Raw genomic sequence first — 27,766 nt, 5'->3', positions numbered from 1 at the left:
CTTTAATCAGCACTCAGGAGGCAGAGGCAGGCGGTTCTCCGAGTTCAAGGTCAGCCTGGTCTACACTGTGAGTTCCAGGACACCCAGGGTTATACAGAGAGACCCTGTCTCAAAAATTAATTAATTAAAAAATAAAATAGGGGTGGGATTAGCTCAGTCAGTAGAGTACTTGCCCAGTGTGCAGGAAGATGGCTCTGATCCCCAGCACCACACACACTGGGCATTGGGGTCAACACCTGTAATCTCAGCACTTAGTGGGTAGAGGCAGGAAGATCAGGAGTTCAAGGTTATCCTCAGGTTGTGTAGGGAGTTTGAGGTCAGCATGAGCTACAGGAGACCCTGTCTCAAAAACAAAAACAAAAACGAAAAATAAAAACACCCTCCCCCAAAACAGTAACAACAAACAAAACCCAACAGCAAACATATGGAGGGCGCACCTTCTGATGGAACACCACGTCTGTAAAAGCTTCCCAAACACCCACCAAGTCTTGTGATTAGGCCACCAAATTAAGGAGCATGTAGGAGACAGGAACGCAGCAAGTGACACTGTGGAGAATTGGCAGCATCTAGATGGTGGAGTGTGGGAATGGCTACAGGACAGACAACAGAGAGGATGGGGTGGGGGTGGGGTGGAGGTGGAGGTGGGGGGAGGGGTGGGATTCCTAGATTAAAGGAGAAGCAAGGGGTGAGGATACCGCTCCATGGAAGAGCATTTGACCACCATGTGTGGGAGACCTGAGTTCAATCTGAAGCGTTCAGGGTAGGCTGGTGGGAAAAAAGCCAAAGGACATTGTGATAAACCAGGCAAAGAAAGGCAAATGCATGTGTTTCCTTTTATGTATAAGATACAAAGTTGATTTTAAAGCAGAGACAAAGAATGTGGTCCTGCAGCCTAGAGAGACCATGGAAAGGGAGGTATGAGAGAAGACCGTTAATGGGCACAGAGCTGCAGTTTGATAGGGGGATTTATTTATTTATTTATTTATTTATCCACTTATTGATAGATTTATTATTAACAATAAACAAAGGAGGGAAAATTTTTTTTGTTTCTTTTTAGTATTAAATTACAGGAAAATAAGCCCAAAGCATGGGTCTAGTGTGATTTGACTGTCATGGAATTATAAGATTGTGATCATGCTCTAATAATTAAAGGCTACATCCATGTGGAGAAGTGGAGGATGTTGGTGACACAGTTAACACTGGGAATTGACCCTTCAGCTAGTCTCCAAAAAGAATGACAGGGAATGAGCCTGCTGAGGGGAAAGGGTTGGGACAGCATTCTGCCCAGAAAGGAATAGCAGTTTTTTAGACCCTTAGGCAGCACGGAGGGTGGTTCATTTTGCTGGAGGAATTTTTACAATGTTAATTTCATTAATTTGTTTAGCTTTCATTTATTTTACTTCCTTCGGGTTAAAAAGTCTTTCCCCTCCTTTCTGCCAGTCCGGGATTCCAGAATGCCAGCCTTAGGCTGTTGCCCCTAGCAGAGCACTCTCGCTGGGACAGCTGCACCTTCTGCTCTGGCATCTGGCACTGCTTAGCCTTCTCCGCGTTTCTGTTTGATTGCGTTTGGTTTTGGCCAATCTAAGTAATGTAATTGATATCTTATTTTTGTTGTAACCCGATTTTTCTGATCGTGAATAAATCTTTTGTCCTATGTCTGTAGGCTTGGTGAGGTAGTGGGGGTCTGAAGTGTCCAAAGTGGGAGGGCCTGTTGAGGCATCAAGGTTGGGAGGGTCCCAGGGGAGCTGCGTGCAGGGGACCTGGGGCAGCTTGAAGGCACAGATCGGGGGTGGAAGCTGCGGGTACTCGGGTCGGATTCACAGATGGGTTGAGAGCAAGCAAGAGCTACAGAGAGCTACCGAATTACCCCCCCCCACACACACACACACACACCCGCCCCTCCACCCGCTCTGCGCGCTCCCGGTTCTGAGCTCTCCTCGCCCTGGCAACTAAGCATCTAGCAAGGGCGCAGCGCGGAACAGCAGCATGGAGGAGGAGCTGTCTTGGGAGACCCACGGCTGTAAGTCCCGGTGCTGCGGGCGGGGGATTGTGAGGGCGGGAAGAACGGAGCCTGGTGGGAGGATGCCAGGTTCACAGAGGGCGACCCAAGGAGAGGCTGGCTCTTGGCCTGGCCACCTCTGTCTCGGTTTTTTCTGTGGCTCCCGGGGAGAAAAAACAAAACAAAGAGAAAAACAGAAGAATGTCGCACAGGTGTAGGGCGCAGTGGCTGCACATCTGGGACTCAGGGTGTCCTGAACACGACAAGGCGGGAGTGACAGCGATCCTTGTTAATAACTTGCTTTGTGAGGCACGCCTTAAAGCAGGTCAGGTCAGTCTTCTACCCTTGCCACCATCTGGGTCGGCCCTACTGCCATCTCCATTTTTTTTTTTTTCCCAGATGAGAAAGCCAAGGGTCAGGGTGAGGTCACGTGACTGTATATTGGTAGAAGTGCTGAAATCAGGAATAGGAGCGCACACAGCTTGGTGGGTAGAATGTTTGTGTAATATGCCCAAGGCCTTGGGTGCCGTCGCAAGCACCATGTAAAACCAGGCATGGTGGCACACATCTGTAATCCTAGCACTGGGGAAGTAGAGGCAGGAGGATCAGGAATTCAACATCATCTTCCCTCCTTGGCTAACCAAGGAATCCAAGGCCACCTGGGCTACAAGGGACCCTGTCAGCTGCCACCTCCACCCCCAAAACAAACACTTAAAGATACCAGTTCACCCAGAATAAAATGGGGGGTAGACACCATATCAAAGGAGGAACCAGGATCTAGGAAAGAGGTGCTGTGGTCAGCCCTAGCCCTGAGTGAGGCAAGGAGCTCTGGAGCCTCTTTTAGGACGAACTCAGAAACAGGATCTCTAGATGTGTGGGCGGCATACACGTAGCTTCCCACGCCGCTCTCCTGGGAGACCTTAGACTCCTGCCTGGGAGAGGGAAGAGGACTGAGCCATGACCTCCGTTGAGAAGTCTTAGTCTGCTGCCCAGGCCACTGAACCCAGGCGTGCTTTCTCAAATCCCCATAGACCTGCCCACTGGATTTCAAACTGCTGTAGCCAGCTGCTGCCATCCACCCAGATGAGTGAGAAATGGGTCCTGGGCTCCCTTAAGCCTAAGTAGGGCTTTAACATTTTTTTTGTTTCATTATTTATTTTATTTATTTTTTTTTTGAGACAGATTCTCACAGTGTATTCCTGGGGGGTGTCTTCGAATTCACTGTGTAGACCAGTTCGTAGATCTCCCTCCAAGTGTTGGGATTAAAGGCATGGGCCTTGCTTTGTTATTTTTACGTATTTATGTGTGTGTGTGTGTGTGTGTGTGTGTGTGTGTGTGTGTGTGTGTGTGTGCTCGCGCATGCGTGCTTTCTTATGTGTACCTGAAGAAACCAGAAGAGGGCGTCAGATCCCCTAGACCTTAGTTATAGGCAGTTACCAATCACCAGATGTGGGTGCTGGTAACCACACTCAAGTTCTCTGTAAGAGCAGCAACTGTACTTAAGTACCACGCCACCTCCAGGTCATCCCCTCAGCCCCACCTTTTTATGAGACAGGTCTCATGTAGCTCACATTGGATTTCAACTTGCTGATGCTGTCCTTGAACTCCTGGCCCTCCTTCATCTCCTGAGCATGCACCACTACACCTAGCAAGGTGCCGATTCTTTCAGAGAGGTCACAGAGTTCTGCTGGGGTCAAAGGATCCTTAAGGATTCTCCCAGCCGAAGGAAGAGCAGGGAACTTAAGGGGGTGTGGTTCTGAGCAGAGGAACCAACGCTCACACAATCTCAGGGGTCAGAGAGCCTGGTGTGCATTGCTGAGGCTGGAGATGTGTGGGGCGAGCAGCATGGACAGGCCAGGTATCATTCTAACTCTGTCACTTCAGTGTATGCTCTCCCTGCCCAGACACTGACCATCTGTCCCTGGATGCACAAAGGACGAGGCTCGTGTGTGGAGGGAAGGGAACAACTTTCAGGAGTTGATTCTCTCCTTCTACCTTGCTTTTGAGGCAGCATCTCCCTTGCAGTTTCTGTCAAACTGTGGTGCATGCTCTGGATTGGCTGACCTGCAAGCTTCTGGGCAGTTCTTCTCTTTCTGCCTCCTAACTGATGCCAGAATTACAGATGCACTCCACTGCAACTGATGCCAGAATTACAGATACACTCCACTGCAACTGATGCCAGAATTACAGTTGCACTCCACTGCAATTGGCTCTTCACATGAGCCCTGGGAATTGAACTCATGTTGTCAGGCTTGCATGCCAACACCTTCACTTTTACTGAACCATCTCGACCTTCTTTTACATTAATTATTCTATCTATCTATCTATCTATCTATCTATCTATCTATCTATCTATCATCTATCTATCTATCTATCTATATCTATCTATCTATATTTGCGTGTGTGTCTGTATGTCTGTGTCTGTGTTTGCATGCGCGCGCGTATGCAGGCACTCGTGATGTGCCTGTGGAGGTCACAGGCTAACTTTTGGGAGTCAGTTCTTTCTCTCCACTATGTGGGTCTTGGGAATTGAGTTTGGGCTGTCGTCAGCTTTGGTAGCAAATGTCTTTACCAAAGGAGCCATCTCATACTCTCCCCCCACTCCTTTTTATAGATTTTTTTTTTTGCATGAGTGTCCATGTCTGTGTGTGAATAAGTGCATGGGTGGGTGCCTCAGAGGCCAGAAGGAAGTGTCGATCCCCTGAAGCTAGAGTGATGGGCAGAGGTAAGCCTTCCAAGATGGCTGCCGAGATCTGAACTCTGAGCGCCTGGAGGAGCTGTAGTGCCCTTAACTTTTGACCCGTCTTTTAAAGTACATTTTTATTTATTGCCTTTGTGTATAGGAAGGTATGTTTGTACCAGAGTGTTCATGTAGATGTCAGAGGGCAACTTGCAGAAGAAAATTTTCTCCTTTCTACTGTGCAGGTCCGGGGTATCAAACTCAGGGGCCAGGCTTGGCAGCAAGCATTTACTCTCTGACCTGCCTAGACAGTCCACTCTTTTCTTTTTAAATTGAGTTCGAGGGATCTGAGCCCAGTTGCTCAGATGTCACATTTACAAGGTACTTTCCCTAAGCCATCCTCCCTGTGCCCTGAAGATGCTTTGAAAGGGACAGAGAATACAGAGAAGGGAACCTGCTAGTCGGGCAGACGTGAAGGTGAAAGGGTTAAATTAAGGGGCAAGGAGAAAAGAGGGGGAGAAATGAGAAGGTCTAAAAATGGGAGGCTCCACCTCTGATCTCCCTCAGGGTGGCACATTAAATCCACACTGTCATCTAACCTGGGTTAAGTCAAAAGTGGTCAAAGGTTGGGAATGATCCAACCATTGCCAAACCATACCTAAGAGTGTGGGGGTCCCTTCCTCTTATCCCAACCCCTACCCCTTTCTCCTCAGTGCTTCCCCTGGAGAGACAGCTCCATGAGGCCTCACGAAACAATCAGGTGGGGAAGATGAAGGAGCTGCTTGGGAAGAGGGTTAACATCAGGGCTAGAAACCACGTGAGTATGACCGAATGACTGACCGTACACCCCATGGGACAAGTCTGTGCCAGAGGAGGTGTGTTTGCGTGCACTGACTTGTGGGAAGGCCCATGCTGGGTCCATTGCCTGAACTGGTCTGAGGGTCAGGATTCCAGGCCAGGCTTTGGCAGTTCCAGAGCTCGGGCTATGAATCTGTGTGGCCCATCTGGAAGGCACATCTACAAGACAAAGGTGGAGCGGTGCAGTGGGCAGGGTTCTGGGGACCATGAGGGACCAGGCTCCAGACTCCAGAGAGTGTGTGTGAGGCAGTTCGGCTCTCTTAACCCCAGCTGACCCCACTGTGTGTGAAAAGCTGAGGAGGCACAGGCCCATCATGGTAGTCTGGTAGTCAGGCAGAGGAGCAGTAGGGCCCATGGTCTTGCTGGGGAAGAGGATAGAGGAAGGAGCATGTCTTCTAAGTGGACGTTAAGACAGGCCCAGATATCCAGAGGGTGGCCCCGCTCTGACTCGGAGCTTCTGGCTCTGAGGGACTTCTTGGATGATGCACTAGGTCTCGATTAGCAGGCATAGAGTGCATCCTTGATGGTTGCAGAGGCTGCACCGTCCGGGGTGATGCAGCATGGCGGACTTCAGTCTTCAGAGCCAGCCTGGGGGTGTAGGGATAATAGCAAGAGTTATGAGTGTGTCTTCAGGGTTCTGGTTTTCAGAGCGTCCCAGCTGCTCAGTGGCCATCATTCAGGTCTGAAGAGATGTGGGGAGAAGGAAGTACTGACCCTGTGTATAGGTCAAGGGAGGTGCAATGGGGCAGAGACAGGTTACTTAAGGTCATGCAGCATGTGACTGGTGACCAAAGCTTTGGTCTCAGCTCCCGGACAAGTAAGTACCTGCAGGGAAGCATGGCCTTGTGGGATGACAGTGCTTTGTCTGTCCATCCATCCACTCATCCATCCATCCATCCATCCATCCATCCATCCATCCATCCGTTATTCATCTTTTCACTAGTTATATTGGCTTACACACTTATTGGTGTCCTCATCCTTTGATTCAATGTATTCACAAATTGGCTCATTTATTTATTCATTCATTCATCATTCATTCATTCATTCACTAAGGTTACCCTGTGCTAGGTGCTGGGAACAGAGCAGAACCCATGGAATCTGGTGGGGTAGCAAAGACAGCAAACCAATGACCTCATTCCCACTGTGATGAACTGTCCTGTAAGCACAGGGAGGGGTCCAAGGGCTTTGTCCCACCTGGAGATATCCCAGAAAGCTTCCACAGAGTGAGGTGGAACCTGTTGTTTTAGGTAGAGGGGATGGTGTGGCAGAAGCTCTGAAGAAGGAAAGGTCACAGAGATTACACAGAAAAGTAGACTTTCTGTTTGCGACTCTCATGAGCTGAGGGGGCAGAGACTCCACAGATGGAGGCTGGTGGCCCAGTATGCTCACATGGACTGAGGGCCAGAAACCAGAATGAGCTCCCAGGGTGGTGGAGAGTGAGCCAGTCGGCCAGGCTGTGTCAGCTCACTGTGAAGGAAGAACCAGACATGCTGTTTCCCTTGGGGACTTTGAGAGCTGTCTTAGATCACATGTGGCTTCCTAGTAGGAAGAAAGGTTTGGAGCTGGAAACCATCTGGCCCCTCTGAGAAGCAATGGCGGGTGGGGGTCAGTGCCAGGCCACACTGAGTCTTGTAGGTCCAAGAGCAGTGGGAAGAAGCTGTGAAGAGTCTCAGGCAGGGACAGATGGGCCCAGTCAGTGTGTCTTATGATTTGTACCATGTCAGGGAGACGGGACCCCAAGAAGGGCTGGGTCCCCAGCCAGCTGGTCACCATAGCCACCAACGGTCCTTCTTCCCTGCAGGCCAGCTGTCTTGGTAGGGAGGGCGCTGGGGGCAGGCCAAGCAGTCGGGCATAGTGACAATTTTCTTCTTCTCCTGGCAGGTGGGCAGAGTGGCCCTACACTGGGCTGCAGGTGGTGGGCACGAGCAGGCTGTGCGGCTGCTCCTGGAGCACGGGGCTGCTGTGGATGACGTGGACTCGGTAGGGTGTGTGTGTGTGTGTGTGTGTGTGTGTGAGAGAGAGAGAAAGAGAGAGAGAGAGAGAGAGAGAGAGAGAGAGAGAGAGAGAGAGAGAGAGAGAGAGACTAGAGAGAAGGTCTCAGGGAGCCCAAGCTGGTTCAAGGCTGACCTTGAACTCGTGTTCCTTCTGATTCCATTCCCTGAGAGTTCTAAAGAGCTAGGACCACAGGTGTTACCACTATGCACAGTTTATGAAGTGCTGGGGATTGCAACCAGGGCCTCATGCATACTAGGTAAGCACTTTCCCAACTCCATTACATGCCTAGTCCCCAAACTAAACGTCAACTAAATATCCAAATAAATAAATAATTAAAGAAACCACTGGATGTGTGTCACACACCTTTTTTTTTTTTGGTTCTTTTTTTTTGGAGCTGGGGACCGAATCCAGGGCCTTGCGCTTCCTAGGTAAGCGCTCTACCACTGAGCTAAATCCCCAGCCCCCTGTCACACACCTTTAATCTCAATGTCTAGGAGGCAGAGGCCAATGATCTCTGTACGTTTGAAGCCAGCCTGGTTTATGTAGCACGTTCCAGATCATCCAGGGCTGTATAGTGAGACCCTGTCTCAAAGTAAGCCAACAAGCAAGGGCAGGTGATAACTTGGTGGGTGAAGGTGGGTGCTGTGCAAGCCTGGGAACTTAAATTCAACCATTCGGTCCTCGGAAGCCATAGAAGTGTGGTAGAACAGAGCTAAGGGCAAGGCTCTCTCACCTCCACATGGGCTCCACTGTGTGCACACTCGATATAAGCTGCACGTAGTAACACACATCCTTGATTTCAGCATTTCAGAGGTTCAGACAGGAGGATCAGGAGGTCAAAGTCATCCTTAGCCATGCTGGAGGCCAGCCTGGGCTATGTATGTACCTATCTCAAACAAAACAAAGCAAAATAAAAAAATTCAAACAAACTTGGGGTCTGTTCTCGCCAAACATTTTCTTTTTCAGAGGTCCCACTATTGAAGTGGCAGTAAGAATCGATGTCACCTGTTTTATATTTAGGTTCTATCTAGCAAAAGTTTCCGATAGTCTATCAGCCTCTGGTTTAATAACAGCAAACCTGGGGCTGCAGAGATGGCTTGGCGTTTTAGAGTACTTGTTGCTCTTACAGAGGAACAGGTTTGATCCCTAGAACCCACACTGTGGCTCACAACCATCTATAAATCCAGTTCTGAGGGATCTGATTCCTTCTTCTAACCTCCTCTGGTGCCAGGCATGTACATGGTCCACGTATACAGGCAAAACCTTCATACATGTAAAACAATATAAATAAATCTGCTTAAAATACCAGCAAAAATTTCTGGTTTTTAAGTGTCTAAAGCTTGGGGCTCTCTGAACTGATCTGTACCTATAGATGAATGGTTTGGCCATGTGGTCACAGCCACGCCTCTGCCTCCTCCCTTTCTCCTCACCACCCTGTGTCCTCTCCCCCAGTTTGGAATGACCGCACTCCTCCTGTCTGCCTGGTTCGGCCACCTGCAGATTGTGCAGATCCTGGTCAATGCTGGGGCCAGGGTCCACTGGGAAAGCAAGGTAAGGCCTCAGGCAGTAGCCCCAACCCCTCTGCCTTCACTCTTCACCTGTTTCCCACCTACTTCTGCCTTTGGTGGTTTGCCTAGCCTTCTGGAACCTTCACTCCCACTGAGCTGAGCCCCCCCTAGGCTGGAGACAGGTCAGGGGTGTTTTTATCAGGCAACTCTCTCTCATCTGGTTGTTGTATCCCTCCCTGCTGTGGGTGGAAAGTCTCCACTGTCTGCCAGCTGTTTTCAATATTCACAGCTGGGATGTTAGGAAGGTGAGCTGAGGCAGGAGGTCTTCCTGAGGTCTCCTGTCAGGCTCTGCCTTTCTCATTCTCAGGGTGGCCAGAAGGAAGGTTCAGAATCCTGGATACCAATTCTCAGATCTTGGGTAGTTACTTTAACACCCAAGCTTGTTTCCCATTTGGAAAGGAGGGTTGGAAAGGAGGGTGTACTTACGTACCTCTAAGTAATGGGAGAAGTGAGATCAGTCGTGGGCATAGAATTTCAGACTGGATGAATGCTAGCTCTTTAGGGATCCGGCTTCCTTTAGTACTTGGTGTGTGACTTAAGGGAGCAGAGTCTCACAAATCTGGGTGCTTGGAATCCCCTCCACTGGGATTCATTAGCCCAGGCTGTCCCTGAACTGCTCATAGCTGAGGATGATCCAGCCTCCACCATCTGAGTTCAGGAATTACGCATGCATACCACCACACCTTGTTTGTTCTGTGCTGGGGATGGAACCCAGGGCTTGTGCACGCTAAGCTATCAGTCTATCTACTGAGCCTTATCCCCAAATTGGTTTCCTTTTATGGTGCCAAAAGATGTCTATATTCTAATCTCAGACCCGTGAACTCACAGGTCTAATAGGACAAAAGGAATTTTACAAATGAGATTGTAGATCTTGAAGTGGGAAGGTTTTGTCCCCCCTGGGTTATCCTCTCGGGCCCCTTGTGATCACAGGAGATCACGTGGGAGAGAAGGGCTAACGAAAGATGCTGAAGCCGGAAGTTCAGTCCCAGCCCCCACACGGAGCCAGTGTGTAACTCCAGCAAGCCTAGCCAAACCTTCTCTCTGAGGCCTTGGAAGAAATGTGCCCCCACTCACCCATTTTAGGAATCCTGTGAACCACCGTGTGGGTGATGGAAACCTGGGACCCAGAGCAACAAGTGTTCTTAAATGCTGGCTCTAAAACATATTTTTTAAAAAGACAAACTGCACTTCAGGGATGGAAGTCCTGGGTCATTAGTCCTTTGTAAGTCTGCCCCATTTAAATACCACTCAGGAAATTAAATATTACTCAAGAGACCTCTCTCTTCCTACCCCCCTCCCTCTCAAAGGCTTCTTGTCTCCAGATCCTGCACAGCACATCTGGCCTTTATTCTCCCTGTGAGATTGGGAGGTCAGTTTTAGCAATCTTACACCGAGCACTCATTCATGGCTTCATGTTTTGTTCATGTGTGTGTGCTCTAGTGTGCGCCTGCATGAGTTTACATGCAAAACCTATGTTTAGGTACCCTAAGAGGCCAGAGGACATCAGATCCTTTGGAATTGGAGCTAGAAGCAGGTGTAAGCCTTTGACGTGCTAGGGACTGAACCAGGTCGTCTGGAGAAGCACCCTGCCCTTGACTGCTGATCCATCTCTCCAGCTCTGTCACTTCATTTGCAGCAGTACGAAGGAGGCTGGGGCCTAGAATTCTCACACAGTTGCTCAGAAGGATGTTCTTGTGCTGTGTGATCTCACCTTACAGTTTGGAATCTTTTCTTTTTCCTGTTTATAAAATGTTTCCTAGTTAGGCATGATAGAGAAAAACTTTGGGAGGCTTGGGAAGCTGAGGCAGGAGGATCTCTGTGAGTTTGAGGCCAGCCTGGTCTACAGAGTGAGTTCTAGGCCAGCTACAGATGTGTGCACACTTCCCCTGTGCTCTACATGGAGGTGGTCTGTGCACAAATGCAGACTCAGAGAGGTAAAGGTAACTGAATGGCCCCAAACCAGAGCTGAGGAGCGTGGAGCCAGGCATCCTGGCTGCTGGCTGTCTCACCGGGTCATGCCTAGCTCTGTTCATCATGGACAGCATGGTTGCCATGGAGAGCTGTGTGCTGGGTGACAGGTAGTGTATGAGACTCCAGGGGTCCCCTTGGGCTTGTTTCCAGGATGGTTTGACCTTACTACACTGTGCTGCTCAGAAAGGCCACATGCCAGTGCTAGCCTTCATCATGGAAGACCTGGAGGATGTGGCCTTGGACCATGCAGACAAGGTAAGATCCATGCAAAGCTCTCATTCAACTCTTCCACCGGCTAGGACTTACTGAGTATACCCTACTAGTTGGTGCACTGCCGACAGATTCTATTGGCTCAGGCTCTGCACATCTGGAGTGCATTCTTCGATCAGCTAGAAAAACCGTACTCTACCTTGAGTGTCCCTAGAGGGAACCTGAGGGTTCCTGAATGGGCGGGATGGAAACAGAACATGGTTGGCTCTCATTCCCATCAAGGACTAAACAGGCCAGAGAAAGGAACCTGTTGTTTGCTTCCTGGAGATGGGTTCATTTAGGGAAGGAGAGATTTAGAGTCATTGGAAAGGAGTGGAAAACATCCTTGGAACTTTAAGGGCAGGAAAGAACTCCGAAGGTGTGATTTCTGGTGGACCAGAATCATGAGAGGGAAAGCCAAAGGGGCTGGGAGGGTCCCTGTGGAGTTCTGTCTCAAACCTGAGGATTTCGTCTTTAGGTGGCAGGCAGCAGGGCTCTGAAGGGCTGCAGTAGAAGGGGGAGCTTCTCCCAACAAAGGGGCTGTTGTTCAGAAGCTGAGGCTAGGTAAGAGGTGGCAGGGGGAATGGGGTGGGGAGAGGCAGGTACAAGTACAGAGAGAGGGGAAAGCAGAGGATGGGGTCACGGTAGGCGTGGGCTCTGGTATGAGGAGGCTCATTGTCCCTCGTCTTCCGGCCAGCTGGGAAGAACAGCGTTTCACAGAGCTGCTGAACATGGACAGCTGGATGCTCTGGACTTCCTCGTGGGTTCTGGCTGTGACCACAGTGTCAAGGACAAGGTACAGTGACTGAGAGTAACACTAAAACTCTTGACCAGGCTGCAGCAGCCCTGAGCCTTCTTAGTCCCGGCATCTCTGAGACCCTACTCCTTATCTCTGTTTTCAGATTCTTTGTTATGTGTGTGTGTTGTTTTCCCTGAGTATGTGTATGCCGTGGCATGCCTGGTGCCCTCAGAAGTCAGAAGAGGGTGTCAGATGGCTGTGAGGCTAATGTAGGTGCTGGGAATTGAACCTAGGCACTCTGGAAGAGCAACAAGTACCCTTAAAACTGAGTCATCTCTCCAGCCTCCTAACGCCTACTTCTGACTTGAGTTCTGATAGAGGGAAAGGCCCCAAAAGACCAGAATGTGTCATGTGTCTGATTTCTTCCAGTGCACGTGAGTCAGCTGGTAGGGTATAAGATACCCAGGATGAATTTTCTTCTCTTTTTCTTTCTTTCTCTCCTCCCTCCTCGTTCTTCCTTTGAGATAGTCTCATGTAGTCCAGGCTGGCTTCAAGCTCAGTGTGTACCTGAAATCGACCTGGAACTTTTCACCCTCCCACCCCCCATCTCCCAAGTACTGGATTTATAGTTAGCACTGCCACGCATGGTGTATGTACTCCTGGGGATTGAACCCAGGACCTTGTGCACGCTAGGCAATCACTCTACCCACTGAGCTACCCTTATTGAACCTGCCTTGAATCATAAGGAACAAGAGTGTATGTGGGGGGACACCAGGCCTTGAGAATGCTCCTGGTTGTGGCCTTGGTAGTACACAGGCATGATGCTTGCTCTGTAATCCTGGACATGTCACTCTGGGCCTGAACTTCTGTGCCTGTAAAATGAAGTGGCAGGGGGTGGGCAGGCAGCTCTGGTAGGGATTCTCTGACACACTGACATACATATTCGGGGACCCTGTGTCTGTGAGCCCTTTGAACAGTCTTCTTCCGGCAGGACGGGAACACGGCCCTGCACCTGGCTGCCAGCCAGGGTCACATGGATGTGCTACAGAGACTTGTGGACATTGGGCTAGACCTGGAGGAACAGAACACAGTGAGTCACCTTCTGGGGATATGCACAGATAGATGAGATGTTCTCTGTCTTTGAGGAGGCCCCAATCCGTGGTGCAGTGCGACTTCATCTTGGAAGTGACCTGGAGCAAGAAGCTGAGGGCATTTTCTCACAGCTACCAGGAGGTGGTGAGCAGAAGCCCAGAGATCTGACTGAGTAGGGAGTTGGATAGGCTGGATTGTCAAAACATGAGAAATTGCCACCATCCAGATGGTCAGGAGTGATTTTCTGTCCTAGGAGGGACTAGACTAGTGAGGGAGAGGTGACTTAAGGGACAAGGAGTGCATGGACAGAGGTGTTGATGACAGTCAGCCTGGTATATACATTCCAGTGAGACCATCAGTGTGGGCTCAGGTAACCCTCACTCTTGTTCTCACTAGTAGGTGGTTGAGAGCTCAAATGGCCAGAACAGAGCCATGTGCCCTTCATAGACTTGGCTTCAGCTTCTCCAGTCTCCATTCTTTCCCCGTTTCAGGAGGGCCTGACTGCTCTGCATGCAGCCGCTGAAGGGATCCATGCGGACTGTGTGGTGTTTCTCCTCAGTGCTGGGAGCAATGTGAATGCCCTCACCCAGGTAGCCAGCCCTCCTGAGACTGATGGCTTCCCTGCCCCAAGCTACTGAGTCACAGTTATAAATAGCTAGTTCCTAAATGTTCTGTGAGCGGAAGCTTTAAGGCAGTCAACCTGGGTCTTGGTCTTGGTTTCCTCGTGGCTCAGCTATGCGGCCTAGCAAAAGTCAATGTGGTAAAGCCACAGTGAGCTCTTTGCAGATCACAAGGCCTGGGCAAATCACAGATTTCTCCTGCCATGAGACTTGAATGGCATATGAATCCCAAGCTGCCCCGTCACGCCCACATGAGAGAGCCTTGGAAAATTGCCCTGATGCATGTTTCTCTCCAGAAAGGGCTGAGCTGCTTCCACTACGCAGCCCGCAGTGGCTCCGAGGACATGTCCCGAGCACTTGTCAAGGCAGGAGGGCGCACAGATGTGGCTGACAAGGTAAGTGTTGGGCCTGGATTGGAAGGATCCACACAGCAGTGTTCTGAAGCTGTATTAATTAAGCACAGGAGGGAGAGCTAGGCACTTCAGTCCTGTGGGCTGCGGGGTTGGGGTGGGGCAGGGACTAAGGGAAAAGTGGCATGTCCTGTTCTGATCTTTTGTCAGGAGCAGGGTTGAAACCAAGCTTGGCCACCCTCCCAGCCGAATTCACTACAATTGGCAGACCCAGCCACTTAGTTATATTCTCTCTTTATCGTGTGTGTGTGTGTGTGTGTGTGTGTGTGTGTGTGTGTGAAAGAGAGAGAGTGTGTGTGAGTGTGTGTGTGAGAGTGTGTGTGAGAGTGTGTGTGTGAGTGTGTGTGTGTGAAAGAGAGTGTGTGTGTGAGAGTGTGTGTGTGAGTATGTGTGTGTGAGAGAGAGTGTGTGTGAGTGAGAGTGTGTGTGTGAGTGTGTGTGTGTGAGAGAGAGTGTGTGTGAGTGAGAGTGTGTGTGTGAGTGTGTGTGAGTGAGAGTGTGTGAGTGTGTGTGAGTGTGTGTGTGAGAGAGTGTGTGAGTGTGTGAGTGTGTGTGAGTGTGTGTGAGTGAGAGTGTGTGTGAGTGTGTGAGTGTGTGAGTGTGTGAGTGTGTGAGTGTGTGTGAGAGAGTGTGTGTGAGTGTGTGTGAGAGAGAGAATGTGTGTGTGAGTGAGAGTGTGTGTGAGTGTGTGAGTGAGTGTGTGAGTGTGTGTGAGAGAGTGTGTGTGTGTGAAAGGTGAGAGAGAGAGAGAGAGAGAGAGAGAGAGGGAGAGAGAGATCCTGGCCTTGAGCTCTGGCACTGCCTATCACTTGCAAACTGACTTCACTAAGCCTGTTTTCATATCTGTAGGATTTATTATCACTATGTAAATAAGGAGATACAGATCTCCAAAATATACCTCTCTCCCTCCCTCTGTCTCTCTCTGTGTCTCTCTCCCTCCCTCTGTCTCTCTCCCTCCCTCTGTCTCTCTCTCGGTCTCTCTCTGTGTCTCTCTCCCTCCCTCTGTCTCTCCCTGTCTCTCTCCCTCCCTCTGTCTCTCCTTGTCTTTCTCCCTCCCTGTCTCTGTCTCTCTGTGTTCACAAGTAGAGGTCAGAGAATAACAGATAGGAATCGGTTCTCTCCTTCCACTGTGAGTGTGGTTCCTGGGATCAGGTCTTCAAGCAGCAAGCATCTTACCCACTGAGCCATCTTACTGACCCAAAAGCTTATATATATATATATATATATATATATTCCCCCCCCCCCCCCCCCGGAGCTGGGGACCGAACCCAGGGCCTTGCGCTTGCTAGGCAAGCGCTCTACCACTGAGCTAAATCCCCAACCCACTGTAAATATTTTTAAATTAGAAGTAAAGAAGTCCTTTCCCCTTCCCTCCTTTCCTTTGAAACAGGCTTGATTTGTGTCCCTGACTGGCCTGGTATTCATTATATAGACGAAAAACATACAATTTTTTTTGTTTTGTTTTTATTTTTTGAGACAGGGTTTCTGTGTGTAGCCTTGGCTGTCCTGGAACTTGCTCTGTAGACCAGGCTGGCCTCAAACTCAGAGATCCACTTGACTCTTCCTTCCACATGCTGGGATTAAAGATGTGTGCCACCACAGGCTAGCTAAAAATATGAATTTTAAGTGGTTGTAAAAACAGCCTGGCACATTCCAGTGTTGGTTTTCTAGGGCTTGGGGATCAAGAATGCCTTTCTCCCTATATTCAAATTAATTGTATTCTGCCGTTTTAACAAGTTAACATTTTTTTTTCTTTTCTTTTTTTTTTTGGAGCTGGGGACCGAACCCAGGGCCTTGCGCTTCTTAGGTAAGCGCTCTACCACTGAGCTAAATCCCCAGCCCCCATTTTTTTTTTCTTTTAAGACAGTGTCTTGGGGTTGGGGATTTAGCTCAGTGGTAGAGCGCTTGCCTAGGAAGCGCAAGGCCCTGGGTTCGGTCCCCAGCTCCGGGGGAAAAAAAAAAAAAAAAAAAAAGACAGTGTCTTGCTATGTAGGCCAAGCTGTCCTCAAGCTCACAAAGACCCTCCTGCCTCCCTCCCAAGTGGTGGAGTCAAAGGTGTGCACCACCACATCTGGCATGAAAACTTTTCTTTGTTCCCTCCCAGATGTTTCCCCAAATGCACAGTGGTACTTTTACCCAAGATTCTAAGCTAAGGCAGTTCCTTGGGAAAGGAGATACTCGAAGCTTTTGGCTATGAAGATCTCAGAGTTCTGACTCCAGTCTAGACGCTCTACCCACGGGTGTCAGGCGTTGCTCACAGGTCATCCGATTACCCTTGATTACTGATGGCTGTGCTTTGGTGACCAGTTTACACTTCTCTTTTAAAAATCCATGTATTTATTGCCAGGCAGAGGTGATTCATGCCTTTAATTCCAGCACTCGGGAGGCAGAGGCAGGCAGATCTTTGTGAGTTTGAGGCTAGCCTGGTCTACAGAGCAGGACCGTCGAGGCTACACAAAGAAACCCTATCTAGAAAGACCAAAAACAACAAAAATCTTTCTCTATTATTATTACATGTGTTCAGAGTACACATGTCTCTCCCCCCACTGTGGGTTCTGGGGATCCAAAATATATGTCTTCCAATACATGCCTGTTTGGCTGTCACTGTGAACAGGGCATCTTTTAAGTGGTGTTTTATGGGCTGAAGGTAGGGCACACGCCTTTAATCCCAGTACTCGGGAGGCAGAGGCAGGCGGATCTCTGGGAGTTTGAGGCCAGCCTGGTCAGAGTGCATTCCAGGCCAGCCAGGGCTACATAGTGAGACCCTGCCTCAAACATAAACTAACACGCTAACAAGCGGAGGCTGAAGAGATGGTTCAGCAGTAAAGCCCACTTGCTGCTTCAGAGGATCCAGGCTCTGTTTCCAGAACCCGTGTCTAGTGGCTCACGACCTTTGCTGAGAACTCCAGCTCCGGGGCTGGTATACCCTGGCCTCCACAGGCACCTGCACGAACCTCGATTCTCACACGGACAGACATGCAAGCACATGAGTTAAAAAGAATAAATCTTTAAAATAAGTAAATTAGGCTGGAGATTGGTTCAGTGGTTAGGAGCACTGTTGTTCTTGGAGAGGACCCAAGTTTGAGTCCCAGTACTCACGTGGTGGCCCGTAACCATCTGTAACCCTAGTTCCAGGGGTTCTGACACCTGCTTCTGATGTTCACTAGGTCAGGCACGCACATGTTGCACAGACATACATGCAGGCAAAATATTCATACACATAAACATAAACAAATCCAAGACAATAACATTAATTATTTAAAACAATAATTATTTAATTAATTATTTGAAATACTGATACACCGAATGACAGTCGTTGGTCTTTACATGTTATGTCCTATAACCTTTTGATGTTCAATATATAAGTATATATTTTATTATGTGTGTAGGTCTACAGCCTACACCTCACTGGCTTGGTACTACTGCATAGCATGGGTGTCACTGCCCCCTAGAGAGGCGGGTGCTGTGGCCCCTTCACATTGTTATTGGTCAGGAGGCCACGGTGTTCCTCAGCCCTGAACAAGGCCTTAGATAAGTGTTGACTTGTTTAAGGTCTCCTTTAGGTGCCTGACCATTCTCGTTCATTCATTCATTCCTCATTCATTCATTCATTCATTCATTCATTCATCATACATACATCACTGTGGTAAGGCACCTCCCCAGGCACCTCCTAGCTTGGGTTGTGAATTGAGACGCAGTCCCTCACAAGGACACAAACCTTCTTGTGTGGTTCTTAGATCACTATGCAGATTTAATGCAATAGAGAATCAGAAGCTGGTGTTGCTACAAGGAGCCTTAGCAACTGTCACTTGTCAGATAGGAGTAGCAGAGGAGGGTGGAGCAGAGCAAAAAGACAGGTCAAGGTTAAGCCGTGTATGCATACTCAAGGCTCTCTAACCAGCACGAAGACTGTCACCCTCAGTCAGGCCTGCAGTTCCAGGCACTGTGGCAGTGCCTGCCTCTGGTCACCTCTATTGTTTGAGAGACCACAGTGGCCAGACTGACCCCACCGTACCTTCAATCTGCAGTCCTGGAGGAGGGGGCAAGTGACTGATCTGTGTGTCTGTCCCACAGCAGGGCACCACTCCTATGCACCTTGCTGTGAAGCACAACTTCCCTGGCCTTGTTCAGCTCCTCATAGAAGCCCACAGTGATCTGGATGCAATGGACATTGTGAGTGACTGCAAAAGCCATTCAGACCCGGGGTTCTCCCAGCATGCCCTAGAGTTGAGAAATTAATTTCCCTATTTAGCTTTCCAAGGTTGTTGGTTTAATTTTATTCGTGTGTGTGTGTGTGTGTGTGTGTGTGTGTGCATGTGAGTGTGAGTGTCTGTGTGAGTGTGTGCTCCCTATGTGCAGGTGCCCTGGGAGGCCAGAGGAGGAGAAAGTCTCCTGGAGCTGGAGTTATAGGCAGTTGTGGGCCATCTGATGTGGGCTCTTCTGCCACGAACAGTGCTTGCTCTAAACCACTGGGCCACCTCTCCAGCCTGTATTGTATTGTATTGTATTGTATTGTATTGTATTGTATTGTATTGTATTGTATTATATTGTATTTATTTGCTTTAAAGATTTATTTATTTATTATATATAAGTACACTGTGGCTGTCTTCAGACACACCAGAAGAGGACATCAGATTTCATTATAGATGGTTGTGAGCCACCATGTGGCTGCTGGGAATTGAACTCAGGACCTCTGGAAGAGCAGTCACTGCTCTTAACCCCTGAGCCACTTCTCCAGCTTCTAATTTATTTGTTTGTTTGTTTATTCATGTGTTTATTTTTGAGACAGAGTCTCTGTGTAGTCCTGGCTGTCCTGGAACCTACTATGTAGACTAGACTGGCCTTGAACTCACAGAGATCTGTGATCCCTGCCTCTGCCTCCCGAGTGCCAGGATTAAAAGCATTGCGGCTGCGCCTGGTTCCCCCTAAGCTTTTTGTACGCTTTGCTTTCCCCCTCTTCTTTTCTCCAGAGGCAGCAGACTCCCCTCCACCTTGCCGCCGAGCACGCCTGGCAGGATGTAGCAGAGATGCTCCTCATTGCTGGAGCCGACTTAAGCCTGAGAGATAAGGTACCTGTGCTCTAAGCAGCCCCTCTTTCAAGCTGTGAGGCTTCCTCCATTGACAGGCGTGATGCCAGGGCCAGTAATAATAAATACAAATAAATATAATAGTAACACTGCGATGATGATGATGATGATGATGATGATGATGATGATGATGATGATGATTCCACATCTATACCATGCAGCCCAGGAAACCTTTCTGTTTCTCAATGTGGACCACTGGAAGCACTTCCTTAGGGCAGGAGGTTTTGTAGTGAGTCCAGAGGCAGCCCTGCCCTGCCCTACTCCCACCCTGTACAAGCCTCCCTCTGCCTTTTCTTTGCAGCAAGGGAAAACAGCCCTGGCAGTGGCTGCCCGTAGCAACCACATCAGCCTGGTGGACATGATCATAAAAGCTGATCGTTTCTACCGATGGGAGAAGGTACTACCTCCATTGATCTCTCCAGTCTTGGCTGTGCATGGAACCTCAACCTATCTCTAAGTGGGTGGTCATCTCTGCCTGGGGTACCATCAAGAGTATGAGGAACCCGATAGGCAAGCATCCAGCCACACTGAGATAAGGCAGACTTGCGTCTGTGCTGGTAGGATCCTGGCCAGGGAATAAATTGGTTTGAATACATCAACTTCATGGTGATAAAGAAATGGCGTGAGAGCAGAGAGGTCTCGGCTGGAGGCTTCCTGGAGGAGGTGGCACAGTAGTGCTCTTTTGTCTGTGGCAATGGGTTGAAAGTCAGGGAGGTGCGTTCTAGCGGGAGGAACAGCGTGAGTGAGTTGGGGTCCAGTTGTCAAGGCAAGGCACAGTTAGGTGGGGTGGCAGACATGAAGTCACAGACTCGTGCTGATTCAGTTCCCCGGGCTCGGTAACACCTGTATCATGAGGAGGAGCTTCAGGCCCCAGACGGCTCTTGCATTTTCGGGATCTGCCCCACAGGACCACCTTTCATGCAGGGATGACAGTGACCTCTCTAGGAAGAACTTAACCTTTAAGCAAGACCATCGGCAGGAGACGCAGCAGCTCCGCTCCGTGCTTTGGCGACTGGCCTCCCGGTATCTGAGGCCCAATGAGTGGAAAAAACTGGCCTATTCCTGGCAGTTCACAGAGGCTCATGTCTGTGCCATTGAGCAACAGTGGACAGGTACTGCATTACCCTGCCCTGCCCGCGGGCAGCCAGTGGTTGTGGGCATGTGAGGTGAATTCCGTGTTTTGTGCTGCTGGAGAAAGAAGCTTGTGTGAGCCACAGCCCAGCTCCACTCTACTTCCAAAGCTCTTCGGGCTTCTTGCACAGGCTCTGCCTCCCTATTCTACCTTCCTTTTTGACCTTGAATTTTGCAGAATCAGCTGGAACCATACCCACACTCAGCTAACGCCACTCCCCATGTGGGGGAGGCAGGGGAAGAGAGAGAGATGACTGTTGTCACTCATAATATCAGTTTAGACATTTTGGTACAAAGAAACAGAAATAAAGCAAGCTATGCTGGGGCAATGACTCAGTGTGTGTGCGTGCGTGCCTGTGTGTGTGTGTGTATGTGTGTGTGTGGGGGGGTATGTGGGTGTGTGATGTATATGAATGTGTGTGCACGTGCATATGGTGTGTGCACCTGTGCCCTTGCATGTGGAGGCTCGAGAGGGGCACTGAGAGTCCTGCTTCATCACTCTTCCTGTCACAATGAAGCTGGAGCTTGCTGGGTTTTGTCTAGGCTGCTGGCTGACAAACCCTAGTGATGCTTCTTTCTCCACACATCCCACACTCCCAGAACTGAGGTTACAGGCGCACAGAGGTGTGCCCAGCTTTTACATGAGTGTTGTGGGTGTGAGGGCAAGTCCTCACATTTGCACACCGGGTGATCTTGCCCACAGAATCATTGCCCCAGCACCATACGCTTTGTTTTGATTTCTTTTTGTTCCTTTGTACCAGTTAAAGATGATGCATATGACTGGGTATCCTAGTACCTTGAGGAATAAGCTCTCTCTTTTTTTTTTTTAAGTCACATAGGCAGGTAGATACCTCAGAGAAAACCTAAGGCTATGGAACAGCCTGAGACGCCAGTCACCAAGCCCCTCAATCTGAGAAGCTGTGCCCTAACCTCCAACCCAGGCCACCTAGAGCAGAGAGAAGGGTGTCTTTCCAGCTGGGTGTATTCAGGATGCAGTAGAGGGCAGCGTACACATGCTCTGGGAAGATGCCAAGGCGACCTCTCCTCTCATCCTCTACAGGAACTAGGAGCTACCAGGAGCATGGTCACCGGATGCTGCTCATCTGGCTGCATGGTGTGGCCACAGCTGGGAAGAACCCCAGCAAAGCACTGTTCGAGGACCTCATGGCCATTGGCAGGAGAGACTTGGCAGGTAAGCAAGGCCCGGCTGCCATGCTTGGACCCTCAAAGCGCTGCTCAGACCAGAGCCCTGTGTAGCTGGTCGTGGGCAAACTGAAAAAGACTGGTCCTTACTCATCAGTGTCTTTGAGTAGGTTAGCCCTGTAATTGTGCCAGCAAACCCTGTGCCCTTCACAGCCACCAAAGCCACCAATGACACTATAATCATTAACTCCCTGGCTGTCCCTGCCTTCTAGTTGGAGTAAGGCTGAAAGTCTTGGGACTTCTTTTTCACAGACATTAGGAGAGATGAGCCCCAAACTGGCTTAAACATTGAGTCGAGCCTTCTGAAGCCAGCTCAAGATACTTAACTATTCTAATCCTAAATGACTAATGTGGGACTCCTATAGTGTCTTGGGACTTTCAGACAAGCAGGATCAAAGGTGGTGGAACTGATCCCCCATTAAAGGCAAGCTGGCTTATGAAAAATCCTTAAGCAGCGGACTTATCCATCAACATGGACAGCTTCAGGGTGGCTACCCGGCAGTTCCTGGAAGCCACGGAGGTTATGTTGGCTATGAAGCAACAGGCAAAATAGTTCTTGCTGTGAGCTGGGATCTGAACTCAGGTTCTCTGCAAGAGCAACACATGTTCTCAACTACAGAGCCATCTCTCCAACCTTCCCAAATAATCTGAAGAATAGCAGTGTGTCTTCTCTTAGCACGAAACTCACAGGAAATTAGGACACAAACCAACCCAGGGAGGAAGGGCAGATGCAACTCTAGGTAACAGGGGCCTTGCGTTCTACAGAAAGCACCAGGAAGATGGCAAACGGTGAGCCCACGGCCCCCAGGAGGTGTACAGTCATGTGAGCTTCTGGAACGCCTGGAGACTACCTGCACGGAAGAGGATGTCTATAAGGGCTTTCCGGGCAGCCTCTGCACACAGACCTCCAGCTGCCGCTACCGAACATGGAGCCCAGCAGGAAATGCCAGCACTTTTTGAAGGATGGGCCGTGGGTCTATTCTAGGTTTTCTGGGTCATCGTGTCCCAGGAGTGTGGCCCTTCTTTCTAGCTCTCGACTTATTTTGTTGTGTTCGTGAGGGTGCATATGTATGTGCCTGTGTCACGGGCGTGTGGAGGCCAGAGGATGCTTGGTGGGGTATTCCTCCCCAGGCACTGTCCATCTTGGGGTTTTCTTTTTGTTGTTGTTGTTTGAAACAGTCTGTCTGTATGTTCCCAGCAGTCATGGAATACCTTGTGTTTTTGAGGCAAGGCCTCTCATTGGCTTAACTAGTCTGACTGGCCAGTGAGCCCAGTGACCCTCCTGCTTTGTCTCTCTGTGCCCCGGTTTTGATGTGGGTTCTGAGGATCAAACTCAGTTCCTCAGGTTGCATGGCCAATGCTGTACCAACTGAGCTCTTCTCCCCAAGCCTCTCCGCTCATTCTCACCACCAGCCATCACCGTAGAGCATCGGGAAGCACCCCTGAGGTCTGTACAGCCAGGGAGGAAAAACAGCTTACCCAGGTCATTCCACAATTCAAGCTACGTCAAACCAGCAGCCCTCCAACCCCAGCCTGCAGGAAGGGCCTCATTCATTCAAACTGGACAGTCCTTAACTCATCAAGGACAACTCAGTGCTCCCTAGGGCTAGGCAGACAGGAGCTGCCCAGCTGATTCCACAGCTGTTTGCATTTAGTGCATTTGTATAATCGAGAGCCCAGGAGGCAGGCGCTCTGCTGCTCTTCCCTCTGATCAGGAAATTGGATATATGATGGGATATATAACTTTTTAAGTGTTTCTTTGGTCTTTTTTATCTTGAAGTCACTTCAGACTTACAAAAAAGATTGCAAAATAGAACTGAGAATGTTCAAGTGTTCTGCACACAGCCTCTCTAACTCTTGCATAACTACTGTGTGGATTTGTAAACCCAGGAAGTTAGAGGTGGGAGAGGTGGCTCGGTGGTTGAGAGCATTGTTCTTGCAGAGGACTCTGAGATCAGTTCCCTGCACCCATATGGCAGCTTAGAGCTATTCATAGCCCTCACCCTAGGTGATCTGACACTCTCTTCTGGCCTCCAATGTTACTGCTTGTACGTGGTGGTGGTGGTGGTGGTGGTGGTGGTGGTGGTGTGTGTGTGTGTGTGTGTGTGTGTGTGTGTGTGTGTGTGTGTGTGTGCAAACATTCATATATAAAAAAACTTTTCTAAAATTTAGGAAATTAGCAGTTTATAAACTACTCATTAATCTCAAACCATATTCAAATTTTGTCAATGTTCTGTCACCTCTTAGGATCACAGATTACATTTAGACATTTGTGTTGCTATTCTGTTTCTTTGGTGCTGACATATGCTAAATACCGCTATACCACCGAGTTTACAACTTCAGTCTTTGCTTTTGCTTTAGATAGGGTCTCTCCAGGTAGCCCACACAGGCCTCAAACTTGAGATTTTCCCACTCTAGCCTCCCAAATATGGAGATTATAAGACATACACGACCAAACACCCCTGGCGTAACTTTTACCCATTTATTGAGTGTGTCACACCTGTGGAGGTCAAAGGATAACTTGGCAGAGTTAATTCTCTCCCTTGACCTTGTGGGTCCTGGGGTTGGAGTCAGGTCATCAGACACGAGGGCACTTTCACCCACTGAGTTGTCTGCTGGGCCCCTCCTCCCTCTCATAAAAGATTTTAGATTTAAAATGTTTCTTTTCTGTCTGTTTTGCATGCTTGTATATATGCACACCATGTAAATGGTTGGTACCCTAAGAGGTCAGAAGAGGCATCAGATTCTCTGAAACTGGGGTTCCAGAGCTCATGAACCAGTGTGGGTTTTAGGAACAGAACCCAGGTCCTCTGCAGGAGCAACAAAGTATCCTTAACTGCTGTGCCATCTCTCAGCCCTCGTCTTAGTCCCAACAAGAGGGCTCTGGGACAGCATGCCCAGTTAAACATGCTGAATCGTCAGGATAGTTCCTAGCTGCACATCCAGGATGGACCCACTGGCCATTGTGGCTACGGAGCAGTAGGTATGGCCGGGAACTGAATTCTCAGTTTTATCTAAGTTTTTGTCTTCCCCCAACCCCTGAGACAGAGTCTCTCTGTGTAGCCCTGGCTATCTTAGAACTCTCTGTGTAGACCAGGTTGGTCTCTAACTCACAGAGAACTGCCTGCTTCTGCCTCCGGAATGCTGGGATTAAAGGTGTGTGCCACCACTGTACAGCCCATGTTATTTAGTTTTAACTATTGAAAAAAATAGTGGTAGTTTTGTTTTTCCATTTTTTTTCTTTTTTTTTTCGGAGCTGGGGACCGAACCCAGGGCCTTGCGCTTGCTAGGCAAGCGCTCTACCACTGAGCTAAATCCCCAACCCCGTTTTTCCATTTTTTAATAGTACTGGGGTTCATGATAGGCATGAATTGTACTTATACCCCAATTTATCTGAATTTTAAGCAAGCAAATGGCAAGCTTCCTGGACAGCAGAGCTAGACTGCAGCTTTACTCTGAAGTGTCAGGCAAGCACAGCTCGTGTGTGTGTGTGTGTGTGTGTGTGTGTGTGTGTGTGTGTGTGCACCAGTAGGAAAATGTGGTTCCAGGGGCTGTGACTCCGGAAGTGTGGTTGTCTACCATGAGTCAGACGCTGTGAGACAACCTACTAGTGGTCGCCAGAGGGACTGCGGTCTCAGGAGGACACAGCTCAGAAGAGCAGCACAGTTCTCCGCTGGGCAGGAGACAGAATGGAAGCAGGTGGACCTGGAAGAGGCTTTGGTCGTCGCAGGTGGCTGTTCCTCCCCCCTGGTCTAGTCGCCACTTTCTTTCCTGTCCTCCCCACCTTCCTCCCTTCCTTCCTTATTTTAATCTAACAGTCCCTCTTTCCTTCCATCCGTCCCTCCCTCCCTCCATTTCTCGCAGACTTATTTCCATACTGTGTTATATACAGGGGTATACAGATATACTTTTTTTTAGACAAGGTCTCATTACATAGCTCTTGCTGGCCCTGAACTTGCTGTATAAACCAGGCTGGCTTCAAACTTGGGAAGAAGCTTTGTGCCTTCGCTTCCCAAGTGCTGGGATCACAGCTATGTATGCACCACAGCACCTGTCCAACACAAACATACAATCTAGGCTGTTAAAATACAATCTAGACTCCTGTCCCACTAAACACACAGAAAAACCGTTAGCTCTTCCAGGTTTGAGGCTGGGTCTCCCCAGATTGGTGCCAAAAAAGAACCATCTCTTCATGGCATAAGAAACAGCTGAGCCAGCAGCATTCCCAGGACCCAAGGGGAGGAGAGAAGAAAGAAATAACTGGAGGGTGGTGGGATTCTAGCCCAACTTCCAGAAGGCCTGACTGGCTCTAGACCTCTGGGATGGGAGTAAGTCTGGACCCATAGTTGGAGCTAGGTCCAATGTCCGTGTTCCCTTAGAACCCATGGACCTTGGATGCTCTCTTACTGAGTGGGCGCTGGTGTCAGAAGCTGGCACTGTCCGTGCAGTGAGGTGCTGCTCCGGGGCCTGCCATACGGTTGTGGTTGCTGTTGAACTCTAACTTTTCTTTTTAAGTGGGCAACCTCACAGTTGCTGCTCCAGACCCAGCTGGTGCCCCGTGGGCTGACTGCTCCCCTCCCTTGCTCCTCATTGCCTGACAGTGCAGCCTCTCAGGCCACACACTGAGCTGCAAGGTTCAGGCCAGGGCACAGAGGCGCAGGTGTGCAGCCCAGTGTGACAGTCAACTGCAGCCGAAGATGCCGATGCAAGGAGCCTTCCCAGCCTGCACGGTACACAGGAGGTCTTCCTGTTGTCCCAAACAGGGACCTTGTCTCCCTATGTAGCCCAAGTTGGTCTCAAACTCTCTTTTGTCCTGCAGCAATCCCTGGGTGCTGCAATTACAGGGGTCACCCACTCACCTTGCCTGAAGTTCTTTATCTCCATGGCACTTCCAAACGTTTATAACTTTTTTCCCAAATAAAACAACCAATTGTCTTCTAGAGATTGTTAAAATAAAAACTGCTTTGTCTGCACAACGGAATAGTACATGGTGGTGAAACAGAGACTACGTATTGTTATGGAAGGAGCTTCAAGATCAATTCAGTGAAAAAGAAATCAAGTTATGGATCAATGTGTAACTGCTTACTGCTCGACAACAGAAAGTGTCTTTTTATCTGTAGATGTTTTTATAAATAAAAGCTAGAAGAAAGCTCAGAAGCCATGGTGCCCTTGAGGGAAGAGCCTATGCAATAAGGAGAAGGTGAGTGTCTTAGTCAGGGTTTACTGCTGTGAACAGACACCATGACCAAGTCAACTCTTCTAAGGAGAACATTTAATTGGGGCTGGCTTACAGGTTCAGAGGTTCAGTCCATTATCACCGAGGCAGGAGCATGGCAGCATCCAGGCAGGCAAGGTGCAGGAGGAGCTGAGAGTGGTACATCTGAAGGCTGCTAGCAGAATACTGGCTTCCAGGCAGCTAGGATGAGGGTCTTAAACCCCACACCTGCAGTGACACACCTACTTCAGCAGGGCCACACCTTCTGATAGTGCCACTCTCTGGATGGAGCATATATAAGCCATAACAGTGGGAGAAAGAATTCTTTTTTTTTTTTCCTTTTCTTTTTTTCAGAGCTGGGGACTGAACCCAGGGCCTTGCGCTTGCTAGGCAAGTGCTCTACCACTGAGCTAAATCCCCAACCCTGGAGAAAGAATTCTTAATAGAATTATGCACTGCTTTAGCTTCCAAAATGTACAGGTGCATAAAAGAATATGGAATATGGAAATTCTGGAAAAGGTTAAATGATGAATGGTATGGAGACCTGAAGTTGCCAGGGGTTGACAAGGAGGGTTGAGGAGATGGCACCCAGGGCAGGGTTGGGACAGTGAGGCTGTTCTTTATGGTGATAGTGGATGTGTGACATTGAACGGTACTCAGAACCCATAAGGCATGCCACACTGCGAGCCCTGAACTTAAGTTAATAATAATGTTTCAGTATGAGCGGGGACTGTGGCTCAGTTAGTAGAGTGCTGGCTTAGCAGTCATGAAGCCCTGAGTTCTATCCCTGGCTCTGTATAAAACAGGCATGGTGACATGGTCGGTAACATAATGAGTTTGAGGTCATATTGAGCTATTTGAGAGCCTGTCTCAAAAACAATGGAAGAAAGGCAGAAAGAGAGAAGAGTCTATGTTGGTTCATCAATTGTGATATATCCCACTGATGCAA

At 49.2% G+C, this 27,766-nt stretch overlaps 1 protein-coding gene across 9 annotated transcripts; it reads left to right on the top strand.

Moving 5' to 3' along the window:
* The first annotated feature begins 1,778 nt into the window (after positions 1-1,778).
* Positions 1,779-26,759, top strand: Ankdd1a (ankyrin repeat and death domain containing 1A). 9 transcript variants are annotated; one of them, XM_087560026.1, is made up of 15 exons: positions 1,779-2,020; positions 5,393-5,496; positions 7,419-7,517; positions 8,985-9,083; positions 11,222-11,326; positions 12,018-12,116; positions 13,051-13,149; positions 13,643-13,741; positions 14,068-14,166; positions 18,259-18,354; positions 19,152-19,250; positions 19,570-19,665; positions 20,176-20,380; positions 21,460-21,591; positions 22,368-26,575. In XM_087560026.1, the coding sequence occupies exons 1-15, from the start codon at positions 1,987-1,989 to the stop codon at positions 22,427-22,429; spliced, it is 1,527 nt and encodes a 508-aa protein (XP_087416152.1). In that variant the 5' UTR covers positions 1,779-1,986; the 3' UTR covers positions 22,430-26,575.
* Positions 26,760-27,766: the final 1,007 nt, after the last annotated feature.

Source organism: Rattus norvegicus, chromosome 8, assembly GCF_021556685.1.
Source record: "Rattus norvegicus strain SHRSP/BbbUtx chromosome 8, alternate assembly SHRSP_T2T, whole genome shotgun sequence".
NCBI lineage: Eukaryota > Metazoa > Chordata > Mammalia > Rodentia > Muridae > Rattus > Rattus norvegicus.
This window is presented reverse-complemented; position numbering and strand designations above follow the sequence as displayed.